This window comes from Nomascus leucogenys, chromosome 1a, assembly GCF_006542625.1.
Source record: "Nomascus leucogenys isolate Asia chromosome 1a, Asia_NLE_v1, whole genome shotgun sequence".
NCBI classification, from domain to species: Eukaryota; Metazoa; Chordata; class Mammalia; order Primates; family Hylobatidae; genus Nomascus; species Nomascus leucogenys.
This window is the reverse complement of record NC_044381.1, coordinates 87,670,550-87,685,038: the sequence shown is the minus strand read 5'-3', so window position 1 is coordinate 87,685,038 and position 14,489 is coordinate 87,670,550. Positions and strand designations below refer to the sequence as shown.

The 14,489-nt window shown below is 47.5% G+C and overlaps 1 protein-coding gene across 1 annotated transcript in view; it reads right to left on the bottom strand.

Moving 5' to 3' along the window:
• TTC9 (tetratricopeptide repeat domain 9) overlaps positions 1-13,297 on the bottom strand; it is a 34,020-nt gene extending 20,723 nt beyond the window's left edge. The window contains exon 1 of the mRNA XM_030812748.1: positions 12,364-13,297. Coding sequence (XP_030668608.1) covers positions 12,364-12,769 — 406 coding nt within the window. The 5' untranslated portion in view covers positions 12,770-13,297. The remainder of the gene's footprint in view (positions 1-12,363) is intronic.
• Positions 13,298-14,489: the final 1,192 nt, after the last annotated feature.

Here is a 14,489-nt window from a genome sequence, read left to right as displayed (position 1 = left end):
CTTGAGTGCAGTAGTGCAATCTCAGCTCACTGCAACCTCCGCCTCCTGGGTTCAAGCAACTCTTCTGCCTCAGCCTCCTGAGTAGCTGGGACTACAAGCATCCACCACCACGTCCAGCTAATTTTTGTATTTTTAGTAGAGACAGGGTTTCACCATGTTGGCCAGGCTGGTCTCAAACTCCTGACCTCGGGTGATTCACCCACTTTGGCCTCCCAAACTGCTGGGATTACAGGCATGAGCCACCACTCCCAGACAGAAACTATTTTTAAAAAGTCACCACTAACCATTATCATCCCTTCAGAGAGAGCTGGGGGATGAGGGGAAGAGGAACTTGGGAGGAGAGGTGTGAGAAGGGTTTCCTAGGCAGAAAGCACTGCCTTTTCATGGCGCACTGTCCTGGGGATGCTTAGGGTCATGAGGGACCCTGGGTGTTTTGGTGGAGGAGCAGCTGTGAGCAGATCCAAGGGACACACCTGCTAGTGCTCTCACTCCCAAGATGCCTGATTAAGCCAAGGACTTTCTTCAACCTACCCCAGTAAGGAAGCTCAGTAAGCTGGCATCTGCCTGATGCACAAGAGGGTGGGTGGGGCAGGCCCGAAGCTACCAGCCCCATGGCTTCTCTGTCGGATGTCTCCTTCTCCTATGAGCCTCTGCCATCCTCTGTTTCTCTTCCCACCAGAAAGCCTTCTTTCTTGTTAAGCTCCCCTGGGGACTCAAATGATCACAGCATGTATCTTCTCTTCCCAGCAGGCAAATCCTTATTTTCCACTGTCAGATTCTCAACTGGTCTTACTTGTGAGAGTGCCTGAAGTTCTTTCCCTGCTGTTTCATTTCAAAGGCAGGGTCAGGGGGAATCCTGGGGCAAAGTGTGAAGAGTGGCAGAGAACAGGCACTGTCTAACTGAGCCTTATTCACTTGGAGAATCTCAGGCTGGAGATGATGTGTGCCTAGAACCCACAGTTTCTAAGTGTTTCTTAGACTGACCCAAATCCTGAGAAGCTGGAAAGGGCACAGACCCCTGACCCACCGGCTCTTGGTCATGGTGGAACTCTGTGGTCTTTCAACTAACTGATGAGTTATATGTTCACTCAGCCTCCCTTGACCAGGAATACACCAGGCATGGTGGTGAACAATGTCCACACCAAAAGCTGTTGGCTTATACCTTCTCACCTCCCCTGTCTTGCAGACACTTAGGGAGATGGCACTCTTTCCCCTGGCCCCTGTTTTGTCCTCACCTTTTTGCTCACTTGCTTCCCGTGTTTCCCCATAGCCTTCTTTGCTGCATTCTTTCCCCCTCTCTTTCCCTATATTTTCCTCTGTCTTCATGCTACTGGAGTAGGAGTTAGATTCAAATATTAACTAGCATCTGTTAAGCCTCTGTTATGAGCCAGGCACTGTGCTAGGCATGTGTGCAGGTATCATTAAATTTAATCACCATAAAAATGCTGTGCGGTACATTATTATTACTCACATGCTGTCATGGAAACAGAAGCCACAGTGGTTGGGTCCTGTCCAAGGTTAATGGAGGAAGAAGTAGGGAAGCTAGGATTCAGATTCAGATTTCACTACGTAAAGACCTGTTTCCATTACGCCACATTACCCCTCCGGTTTTCTGAGGTCTAGGTTGCTTCCTGTCTTTTCCTCTGTGTTCTATCTTCCTTCCATCCTCATGGGATACCCCCCTCTCTGTATAGGCATCAGAGTCCACTCAAGTTTCCAATGGTCCTGTAGTCTCCACAACCTGCAGGTGCAGATCCATTACAAAAAGGAGTGCAGTTCTGATTGGACATAAGCAACAAGCCCAGAATCACATCCCCAAATGCTCAGATCCAGCCCAGAATCCCCAGGACTTTCCAGCCTTGAGCCATGGGTAGGAACTCTCTGAGATGCTAGAACTTAACCAGCAACTGTTCTCTCAAACTCTCGCCAGTCTGTTTATCAAAAGCTTTTGCTTTGTTTTGTTTCGTTTTTTGTTTTCACTGCTACCGGTACTTCCTGGCCTAATATAGCCAGCATTGCCAGGTTTCTGATGCTGAATGGCTGCTTGATTAGTTGAATTTGGGGATAATCTAGGGAGATACAGCAGCAATGAGTACTATTTGGTGCCATCAACTTACATTCCAGGGCCCAGATAATATTTTACATAGGCTTCAATTCCTACTCATTTTCTCTCAGAAATCCAGTGCTTGACTGTATCATCCAAGGAGGCTTTGATGTCCCTTTGGTTTACCCCCAAATTTGCAAGGGTTGCCTTGGAAATCTCAGTTGGGATCGTTTAATACTTATTGTCAGCACATACCAGTAAGCTGGAATAAAAGAGAGCTTGTCTCCTGTTTCCTTCCCCAAATCTGACTGCTCCCAGAAAGATCAAGGCAGGGAGGGGGTTGCTAGAAGCCCTTTGAAATCCTGGATAGTTCAATGCTTCTGAAAGAAAGCTTGGCAGGAAGCTGATCTAACCCCCAGTGTTTACAGATGGGGAAACTGAGGCTCAGCAGGATGTGACTTGCTCAAAGTCACAGAACAAGTTAGCAGCAGAGCCTGGACTAAAACCCTGGTCCCAACTGCCCCACTTCATGTATTTTTTTTTTTAAACCATAAAGGATTTAGATTTGGGCTGTGGAGAGACATAGCAAGCATCCAGTAAAGATCCAATGAATGAGTGAGCTTCCTTCTGGGGGCTCCGCTGCTCTGGCTGAGCTTCCAACATGCGGAATTTCTAGACTCAGGAGCTAACAAGAACCTTGGATGCTGAGCACCTACACCTTGCCTTCCTCGACACCAGAGACATATTACTAACATTCAGAACCAGTTTACATCACAAGTGCTGACTCAACTCTCTTCTTTGCCTCACCAGAAGATTCAAACTGTCGCTAATGTGCAACAGAGTCTAGGGGACATACTCCTACTCTGTGGGGTACCATGCTGCCAGAATCTAGCCCTTTGTGTGGACTGGGATGGTGGCCACTGCAGAAAGGGAGACAAGTCTTTTTATGAGATATTAAGAGAAAGTTTGAGGCATTCAAACTTTTTTTTGTGGGATAATGTTGCTTGACAAGTATAGACAGGGCATGATAAAACCCAGAATGGCATTAAAATTATGTTTGTAGGTTATGTTTTCTTCAGGAATATTTTTAAAACGCAAAATTACTCATAATTTCTCTATACAGATAACTCATTCATCATTTTTCTTTAAAAAAAAGTAATATGCATGTAGGTAGAGAAGTCAAACATTACAGAAAGATTTAAAGTAAAAAGTTAGGCCGGGTGTGGTGGCTCATGCCTGTAATCCCAGCACACTGGGAGGCCAAGGCAGGGGGATCACTTGAGGCCGGGAGATAGAGACCATCCTGGCCAACATAGCGAAACCCCATTTCTACTAAAAATGCAAAAAGTTAGCTGGACATGGTGGCGCAAGCCTATAATCCCAGCTACTCGGGAGGCTGAGGCAGGAGAATCACTTGAACCCAGGAGGCAGAGGTTGCAGTGAGCTGATAACATGCTACTTACACTCCAGCCTGGGTGACAGAATGAGACTATGTCTCAAAAAAAAAAAAAAAAAGTTAAAATCTCTCTGCCCTATTCCTTGCCTAGCCTCATTTTTCAAAGGTAACAGTTAACTGCTTCTCTGGTATGACTTGAGACAATTTTCTTGAATGCGAACACTGTACTAGCATATATGTTTATTCTCTTATTAAAATTCTACACAAAGAAAATCATATTAAAGACTGTTCTGCACTCTGCCTTTTCAAGTAATATAGGTTTTGGAGACTAGTATCTCTAAGCACACATAGAACTTCTCTATTCCATGTAATGGCCACACAGTTCAGAAAGAATGATGTGGAGAATTTTTCTTTAAGATCTGGAAAGCAGATTAGAGATCTTGGAATTCAACCCTTAATTTTCTGAAAATCAGAAAACCATGGTCCAAGAGGTAAAATTCTTTGATCCAAGGCACACAGAAAGTTAGAGACAGAACTTGCAGTCCAGGTCCCTTTACACTAAGCCCCACTTCTGCTACGTTCTTAAAGAAGATGTCTGAAGAGAATTGGGGAAATTTTAGCCTTCAAAGAACACCCCTTTTATTTTCCTCATCAAGTATATTCTTTTTTTTTTTTTTGAGATGGTGTCCTGCTATGTCGCCCAGGCTGGAGTGCAGTGGCGCAATCTCGGCTCACCGCAACCTCCGTCTCCCAGGTTTAAGTGATTCTCCTGCCTCAGCCTCCCCAGTAGCTGGGATTACAGGCACGCGCCACCATGCCCAGCTAATTTTTGTATTTTTAGTAGAGACAGGGTCTCACCATGTTGGCCAGGCTGGTCTCAAACTCCTGACCTCAGGTGATCTACTCACCTTGGACTCCAAAAGTGCTGGGACCACCGGTGTGAGCCACTGTGCCCAACCAAGTATATTCTTTAATGGCTGAAATGAACTCCTAATTTTCACATTTCTACTTCGATTTCTCAAGACCTCTTAACTGCAATTCACACACCCTAAAGCAAGAGAGGAAGAAAAGAGGAGAGACATGGGCGGGGACTCTGCAGTCTCTATGTTCATTAGAAATTATGACTCACAGGGCTTCTCACTCCCCACTGTCCATACAAATTCAGGTCACCTTCCTACTAACATGGGAGGACCTAGGGAAACAATGACCTGGTTTCAGAACACAGGACACTTTCCCCTTAACCACCCAGGATGGCCATGGAATGGGAGTCCTAATCACACAAGGCACGTTCACAGTAAAAGGATGTCTAACCGCCAGAAGGAAAGACTGGAAGATGGGCAAGAGAGCTACCCTAAAAATGTCAAGGCTTGTCTTTGCTACAGAGATGATATATACTCTGTGTTGCTTCAAAGAGTAGAATATTGATGGATTAAAAGAAATTTCAGTGAGACAAGTTTTATTATCTAAGGAAGAAACCCCTAAAGACGGAGGTGGTAGGGTGAATGGCTAAGACTGCAGACTTTGGAATTACAGACCCAGTGGTTGAGAAATCTCAGTTTGCCATATACCACTATGTGACCATGGGCAAGTGATGTTAACTGTTCCAAGGCTGACTTTTCTGTCTCACAGAGTTGTACAGATCAAATGAAATTATGTATACATAAGTTCATGTAAGGCGGGGACCCTGTCCTTCATATTAACTGCTGTATACCCAGCCCCCAAGCCTGGAGTCTGGTGTATACTAAGTGCTCAATAAACATTAATGGAATGATTGAATTTATTGGATCCCTAACAAGAGACAGATGCTGGGACAAGCATTTTCACTCATTTCAAACACATTTGTGGAACATCTACTACGTACTGGGCTCATCATGGTAATCCTTTCTGTCATTACTGATACCATTATTATTACAGTTGTTTTGGTGGTGGTGGTTGTCAAAAAGTTTGCTTCAGATGGTGGTGAATATCCCTATCATTGGAAATGCCTAGCTCATGTGGGATGACAAGCTGGTAGTATTGACAGGGGAATCCATGCACCTATATAGGGTTTGGGGTCATATCCAAATCCAAAATCAAAATTCTGATTTTACAGAAATCTTGAGCTGTTAGTACCACTTCACACTTTTGGTGGGGATATGACATTGCATGTCTGTATAAGATAGTGAGCTTTACAGTGGTAATAAATAATTCCAAGGCCATATAAATATCACAAGGTAGGCTACACTCTTTTATTTATTTATTTATTTTTTATTTTTTTTTGAGACAGAGCCTCAGTCTGTTGCCCAGGCTGGAGTGCAGTGGCGCGATCTCGGCTCACTGCAACCTCTGCCTCCTGGGTTGGAGCGATTCTCCTGCCTCAGCCTCCCGAGTAGCCGGGATTACAGGTGTGCTCCATCAGACCCGGCTAATTTTTTTTGTATTTTTAGTAGAGATGGGGTTTCGCCATGTTGGCCAGGCTGGTCTTGAACTCCTGACCTCAAGTGATCCACCCACCTCGGCCTCCCAGAGTGCTGGGATTACAGGCATGAGCCACCGTGCCCGGCCTGGCTACACTCCTTTAATCCCTGTAGCATTATCTTTGGCTTTTTAAAGTCTGGTGCCACTGTCCGAGCTAGACCTTAGAGTTGCTGCTCCGTGCCTGGGCCTGGGCCACACTAATCATCTGGGTGAAATGGAAAATTTCGTTCCAAATATGGACATCTGCCTTCCCAAAGGGGCTTAGGAAATCTCTAGTTGGTTGATTGAAACATTCCGTTTTCATCCTAGCTGTTTGGAGTAGGCACAGTCTGGTGGTGAAAGAGAACAGCTGTAAGGAGAGGATTTCCTTATAGTGAATCTGGAGGTCACCCACAACCTGTGAAAGCTCTGGGAGCTGCTTTTGGCTGCTCCACATCTTGGCCTTCCTGTCTGCTTTGCAGATGAGTTTCCTTGCCTTGGAGGGGGCACTCCCATGTATTTTGGCTGTAGGGACTCTGATTTCAAGATGTCCTAAAGAGTTCCTGGCTAAAAGCCACCTGACTTATTTCCCTTGGAGGTGGACTAAGGAGCTTCCAAATCCACTTTAGGAACTCAGCCCAGTGTCTAAATTTGTAATGTTCTTCCCAGTACCTTCCTTGAAAGCATTCTGCAAGTTTCAATTCTCACTTTCTTCCTTGGAAGAAGGTATTCCAAGCCCCATTTACTTGACCCTTAAGATTTATTGGTCAAGGTGCTACCTAAGGAACAGCCCCAGGTCAACAACAGCTTAGCCAGTCAAGCTCTCCCATGGGATGGCAAGATCTTGGCTGAGCATCTTAGCATGAGGCCTACATTCTTTTCCCTTCTTTTGACCAGTCCTTACCCTAGGAATTCATCCTCTGACTGCAAGGGTTACCGCTTGTCTCTAGCCCCTGACCTCCTTTTCACCACTGAGTTTTTAAATTTGTAATTCATCCATCTTTACACCAACATCTGTTGAATACCCTTTGTTCTTAGACTCTGCCTTAGAGTCTGTATCCAATTTTGTCCACCTCAGATGTATCCACCCAGCCATGTTCTGGTGTCCCATTGAGGGCTGGCTTCAAGGGTGGGCAACTTGTGCTGTTGCATAGGGCCCACACTCAGAAGGAACCTGTACTTCATTTAATACTCTGCTATTGCCTTCTTGAAATTCTTAGTCACTTTATCTTTAAACTTGCGTTTTGTTTAAGTGAAGTCTGATGGGACAACACAGCATGAGCGGGGACAGAGGATACGGAAACAATACCACTCTTTGCTGCCCCATTGGCATATAGCATTCACAATGCCCCATGAGTAAAGAATTCTAGGAGCCCCATGATGCGTGAGAGTTCATCAAGACTTAATTATGCCCATAACTAAATGAATATGCTGCCAGTCCCAAAGGGCCATTCTTTCCATTCAAACTAGAAATGGCTTCAAACGTGGAAAAAAAAATAATGTTCTCAGAAACACAAATAATCTAGGAACCCTATCATATCCTTTCCTACCTATGTTGCTTCCCCATATTAGCCAACCACTCATGCTGAAAATGATGACACAGAAGGAAAGGGTAGGGTCACGTGTAGTCCCTTTTCCTTTCCTGGCTCATCTGAAAGCCTGGTAGAAAGTGCACATATGAAATATGCATATAAAGTACACATATAAAAAAGTGAAATAAAAATAGTTTAGTTTATTTGGTGCAGCATTTCCACTGTTCTAGTAAGAATAAATACATATGCATGTATGAGCTACAGAAGTGTAAATTGTATAATTTTTATAATTCCTCATATAAGTAAAGTGTTCTTATAAGTTCATTTAAAACTGGCACCACACAATATAAAGAATAGTAAAATCTATGCTAATAATTAACTTTTAAAATTTTTTATTTGCAATGACATTAAATAGCAAATACAAAACACCACGTCAAGTCGAGAGAAAGAGAGAATAAAAGAAAGAAAAAAGCTTTATCTTTCAGGATCTTTAGCGACACTTCCTCCCTGCCTTTTCAACAAAGAGTCCTACATTTCATTTCTTGCTGGGCCCTGCAAATTATGTGGCTGGCTCTGATCCCATGGCTTTAAGACATGTCCACAAGCACTGAAAAGCTTGTTTCAAACCAGCACCATCCCAGGCATTTCCCAGTGCGACTTCCTTCTAGGCCTTGCCACATCCCCATCCCAAGGCTTCAACTGGGATCAGTGGATATTAGCTGCCCCTTTGGTAAGATCAACAGAAGTCTCCTAAACATAGCTCTGAGTAGATGGGAAAATGGAGGTAAAGTGAAATGGCAGGGGCTTATCCAAGGTCACAAGGTATCCCAGGGACAGAGGCACAAGCTCCTAGCCTTCAGGTCCAATGCCATGGTTTGTTGATTTCCATCTCTACTGCTGGCATTCGAGCCTCGAACATCATTTGAAAATACCAACAAAGTCATTGTGTGTTGTATCCCTTTGATCACACTTCAGCTGGAGCCACCAAAGCCCCACAAGAACAGATGTAGGGCAAAAGGCTCTGCCCTTCAAAGGGTTCTACACAGAACATTCCAAGGCCCAGGGGAGTCCTGTGTCTTGTTCAATGTCAAGAAGAGTCCATCAACAGGCCAATACATGCTTCCTTTGTAGCCTCGGTAAAGATCAGATTCCTATGTCTCCCCAGGAAGGTCAGGATATCTTTTCTAAAAATCATTGTATCAGGATCATTCAAAATTCTGTAGAAACAGAACGATCCCCACCTATTTCTTTGAATTTATTGGAAAACAACATACGCAAAAATCACATCCAGGGGCCCAGCACAACTGGCCAGATCTCTTCCAACCAAAAGGAAATCCCAGCCAGAAGAGATCACAACCTGCAGCCCTTTGCAAATTGCCTGCACACCCTTCATGCGTTCCCTCAAGTCATCCAAATAGGTTTTTAGACCGACATCTTTTAGCACATTCTAGCTGTCCCCTTGCTATTCTTTTGGAGGCTTCCATGTGGAGTACAAGGGTTCACTGAGCCTAGATTTATTCCAGAAGCCTCAAAACCACCTCTTGTTTGGAGCAGCGACGCCCTTAGTAACACAGCTTAATTTTCCAGGTACTTCTGGGCTGGTAGTCCAACTTCCTCCTAAAACCCAGTCCTCTCTCTCTATGCACAGCTTTGTGTAGAAGGAGGACGGATCCTTGATTAAATATATTCAGACTCCCTCAGAACCTGGAGCTTGTTGGGCTACTCAGCTGGTGCTGCAGCCCTGGTGGAAGGGTCAGTGGCCTTTCTTCCAGAATAAGCCTCCAGTTGCTGGTTTCCTTCCCTTTAGCAGGCACACAGGGGAAAAGATATCTCATGGGCCATGCTGCACTGTTCTGGCTCTAACAGCAATACCAGTAATCATCTTTCCTTCCTTTCTAGCCAATGAGAAGTATAAATACACATGTAAAACTTTTCTGTTGCCATTTAAAATAATCTTCATGAAAATATTTTCATGAAATGTGAAAATGCTTCTGACATAAACAAATGGGATTAAAAGCAGGATACCTGATTGTATACACAGGAGGACCTCAACTTTGTAAACTGTTTACATTTATTCACAGAAAAAAATACAGGAAGGAAATATACCACATGGGTTTCTAACTGGATTAGAGGTAATCGTGTATTTTCTTCTTTAAACGTTTTAGTGTTTTACAAAAGAAAATACATATTACAGGCATGATTATTTTGTAATCTGACAAGAAAGGATACTTTCCTATTAGCTGGGACTTCTGAAATAGTCATCACTGATTTTACACATAGCCCTGAAGGAAACAAACATAAGGCTTCTATTTCTCCCAGAGGGACTTTTTGTTTGTTTGTTTTTTTGAGATGGAGTCTCGCTCTGTCGCCCAGCCTGGAGTGCAGTGGCACGATCTCGGTTCACTGCAAGCTCCGCCTCCCGGGTTCACGCCATTCTCCTGCCTCAGCCTCCCAAGTAGCTGGGACTACAGGCGCCCACCACCATGTCCAGCTAATTTTTTGTATTTTTAGTAGAGACGGGGTTTCACCGTGTTATCCAGGATGGTCTCCATCTCCTGACCTTGTGATCCACCTGCCTAGGCCTCCCAAAGTGCTGGGATTACAGGCGTGAGCCACCGTGCCTGGCCCCAGAGTGACTTTTAAGTGGAACCATCCTCCTAGCTGAATTTTCTATACAGGATACAGATTTCGGCTTTGACAAAACTGCTTTGCTTATAATCACTCTTTTCTTTCTTTTGTGAAACTTGACATTTGGAAATAGACCGTTAGAGCCTTGAATCAAAGTATTCTATTTCTTTCTCCTGGTTACCAGGCCTGAGATCTCCCAAAGGAATTTCCAAAGTGCAAGGCTTTGAAGCCTACCTGAAACCGGGCTCAAGTGAGACAGAGGCCCAGAGGATGCTGACTTTGTGCATCGAAGTATGATGACAAGAACATTGCCTTTGGAGAAGAATGGCTCCAGAGCCTTGAGCTTTTTCTCTGCAAAACTGATGATCATATTTCTTTTATCTAGATTATAAAGATTTAAAGAGACAATGGAGGATGCCTAACAGCACACACAATTAATTATTAATATAAGTGGTGAGCACTAGAGAAGGCAGCAGAGGGGAATATCTGCTATTGCTGCTTTCCATTCTCTCACAGTTGAAGTTTTCCAGTGTGTGAGGTGAGGATGGGCGTGGTGGAGCTATCCAGATTTCAGCCCCGCCCTGACTGGGCTGGCCTGACCAAGGACACATCTTTGATTTCACCATGGAAATGTAACCACGTCTGGGGTGGAGGGCAGGCAGTGCTAGCCACTGGCTGGCAGCCCTAGAATGTCCATGGATAATACTGACTAAATATAAGACTCCATTACCACTCCAAAGTCACTGCATTAGCAATCCACAGTGCCTCTTCCTCCACCCATGGCTGCTCTGCCCTTTAACTATTCATGGGGCAGCAGCCAGTATGCCGAAGACTTACGGGAACTAAAGGACTCAAGCTGTATCTTATAATGGATTGAAAGAGTCCATTTTTGCTGTACTACAATTTTATCTGCTGCTATTACTGCTAGTATTGCTATTAGTACCACCATTCCTTCCAACTGCTGCTACTACTACTCTGACTATTAATCCTTTAAGTCTGTAAACTACAATTTACAAAGTGCCTCCATAGCCTGGGTTTTACCTGATCAAAGATGAGACTGGACATGGCATTCTGGGAAGACAGAGGTAGGCTGGTACTAGAAACCTCAGAGGGAACAGAGAGATCTGCATTTAAGAACAGAGCAGAATTGCCAGTATTTATTTTTACCCCCCCCCCTCTCCACTGCCTGGGCTTCAGACACATTCACCATCCCCTGCCACACCCAGTCACTCTTCACTCCTACCCTGCTCTAACTGTCCATAGACAGTTTAGGCAATCTTACATGTTAGGAACTAGGAGGAACTGCCCTTTATTTGGTCGGAGAAGGTTGACCACGCCAAAATCTCACCAAATGGGGCAAGAGAAGAGGAGAGAATGCTTTTCAAGTTGCCTTTGCCAACCTCTCCCACCTTCTCCCAGGAAGGCCCTGGCAAGAGCCAGACTCTTCCTTTTTTAAAAGACTTTAAATATTCCTGCGCCTAAATTAAAAAATTTTTAAATGCCTGATTTTGGCTCTTGTCCCCAAAGGGAATGTTGGAATGTACACCTTCTTTGCCCAAGAGAAGGGCCCCCTTTTCCTTCACCCCTAGCAGCCAGCTGGCGTGAGGACTGATGCTACACAAAGTGAGAAACGGGCAGGGAGGAGAGGGAGAATGCAGCATAGTTCAAGCCCAACCATGAACCAAGCTTCCTTTGAGATTGCGATCTTCACCTGGCAACCGGGAGCCCCAGCAGAGCTCAGAGAGAAGAAAGTGGCATTCTGGAATCCATTTTGCTCAAGATGCTGAAGGCATGGTGTCAAACTCCCCTTTGCCACTGGGGCCAAAAAACTTGGGGAAGATCTTACCTACAGGGATGCGGTTGGTTGGGGAAAAGGCGAGGACCAATCCTGGTGCTCATGCTACCTGAGGAGAGCAGACAGGTGCGAGGCCTCCCTTGGGACTCACCCGCAGGAAAAAGCTGGGCTAGCGGTGGGTGCGGGGGCCCACCCCGGGCGCTGCTTCTGCATTTTGGACCCAGGTCCACTGCTGAGCAGGAGCAGTAGCAGCAGCAGCCATAGCCAGGCCAGCTGGGTCCCCTTCTATTTATCCAGTCAATTCTAGGTGAGATTTACGATGTCTGCTAGCGAAGGGACAAGAGATGACTATGGCCTTTGAAAGGCATAATCCTAAAAGTCACACTTTTTCCAAAGCGCCTCCCTCCCGGGTTCTCCTCAGAGCAGCACAGTCACAGCAGGAGAATCTGCACCGCGGGAGCGCCGCAGTGGTCCGCGGAGGGACCGGGCCGAAGAACCGGGACCGCGGGGCGGGGGGCGCGGCGCGGCTCACCTGCCAGGCTGTTGTAACAGTCGATCTCGATGGCTTCCACCGTCTTGCTCTGCTCCTCCGAGAGGCGGCCGGGCTTGAGGGCCCCAGCCGGGGAGGCCGCGCGCGAGTCCCGCTCCCGTTCCCCGGGGGGCGGCAGCAGCCCCTTCAGCTCCAGCAACGCCCGGTGGTATTTGCCGATGGCTTCACGGAATTTCTTGTCCTTGTAGCACTGCGCCCCTTGGCTTTTGAACTCGTGCGCTCGTCGGATGAGCTCGGCCGGCTCGGCCGCCGCCCCGACCTGGCCCCTAGCTGGGGCTCCTCCGCCGCCGCCCGGGACGCACAGCGGCGGCGGTGGCCGCTGCCCCTCTCCGGCCGCGGGCGGGCTCGGGTTCCCCTTGGCCCCGGCCGCCGAGCCCTTTCTCTCCATTCGGCCGCCGCCCCGGCGCCTGGTGCGCGCCGCGATCTGCCCGCCGCCGCCGCCGCGCCTTCCCGGGTTTAAAAGCCGCGGGCGCCGGCCCCTCGCCTCGCAGGCTTCGTGGCGGCCGTGACACCCCGCGGCGGTCTGACGCCCCGCACTTCCATTCTCCCCGCTGCTGCCAGAGGCTGCTCCAGCCGCAGCCGCAGCCGCCGCCGCCGCCGCCTCGGACGCCGGCCCCTCCCCCGCCTCCCGGCTCCGCGCCGCCCGCTCCCGCCCTCCTCCCTCCGCAACCTGCGGGTGGCGGGGGCCGGTGCTCGCGGGCCCGGGGCTAGCGCTGCGGGGGGACCGTAGCCCCGAGTGGGGTGGCGGGGATGGTCGCTGACCCGGAAGAAGCTTGGCTCGCCCGAAGGAGGGGAGGATTAATGACAAAGACGGCCCCGTTCTTTCGCATTCAATCCCGCTCTGCGAGGCGCGCCTAGTCTGAAAGGAGGTGGGGGCGGGTAGGTTAGGGGGAAGGGGAGTGTGTGTGTGTGTGTGTGTGTGTGTGTGTAGGGATGGGGGCGGCGGCGACAAAATGCGTGCAGAAATAGATTTCTTAACTACAAGAAAAGGTGCGGCGGGGAACAAGGGGCGCAGGCGCAAGCCGTAGCAGCTAGTTCTTTGCAGTAAGGTGTTAGTATTTTTAAGGGGGCAGGGCCTCCTTTTTGTGGATCCAGGTTGTCGCTGAGCTGTGTCTCGGTGTGTGTGGCTGCCGGGGCGTCCAGAACGCGACGTGCTGTACAGCGTGTGGGGCGCCGTATTCTGGGAGCCTGTGTATGCGTGCACTGTGTGCGCGCAGCTGTGCAGGATGAATCACAGACATCAGAGATGGAGAACACCTGTTACTGTGGGTCATCGGCTTGGCGTGCGTCCGGTCTAGTTTCCATTTACAGGACAGTTCTGTGCCCTTCCTCAGGAGGTCCCATTCCTTCCTTCTTTTGGTCAGTTCTGAGTGTCAGCTGTCTATTGGGGATCTGCTAAGGCTAAGAGGCAAAGATAGGCAAGTCACTCCCCTGACCTCAAGAAACTCCCAGTCTACAGGCGAAGATACACCACCCACCGGTAGAGTCGCTGGACCAGGTACAGATGGTGCCTGTCGCTGGGGAGGAACGAAAAGTGCTGTGCAGCCCTGAGGAGGGGAGGGAGAGGTAGCTTTTTGAGTAGTGGTAGATCAGGAGGCTTTATGGAGGAAATAGCATTTGAGGACCTTGAAGGCTAGGTAGGATTTGGCATGAGGAAATAGAAGGAAGTGGCGTAGTCAGAGTGAGGAAATCCAGCTGAAGTCCTGATGTCCGAAATCTCAGGTGTGTTTAGGACATAGTGGTTTGATTTTATGGCCTAAAGAGAAGTAGTGGGAAATGATTGGGTTGGATTATGGGAGCTTTTGGATGAAGAGTTTCGATTTGATTTTGGAGGCAATGGAGAAGCCTGACATATTTTTTAGTGCCCTCCCTTCCTTAATGTTAAGAAAAAGAAAGATTCTAGAGCCCCGGTTGTCAGAGTGCTGTCCCCAGACCTGCAGTGTCAGCATCACCTGGGAAACAGAAATGCAAATCCTAGGATCCTACCCCAGACCTATGAAATCAGAAATTCTGAGGGTGGGTCTCAGTTAACCAGTATATTGGTTCAGATATGCTGCTTTAAAACCTTCCTACTCAAAGTGTAGACCTTGGGCCAATATCATCAGCAT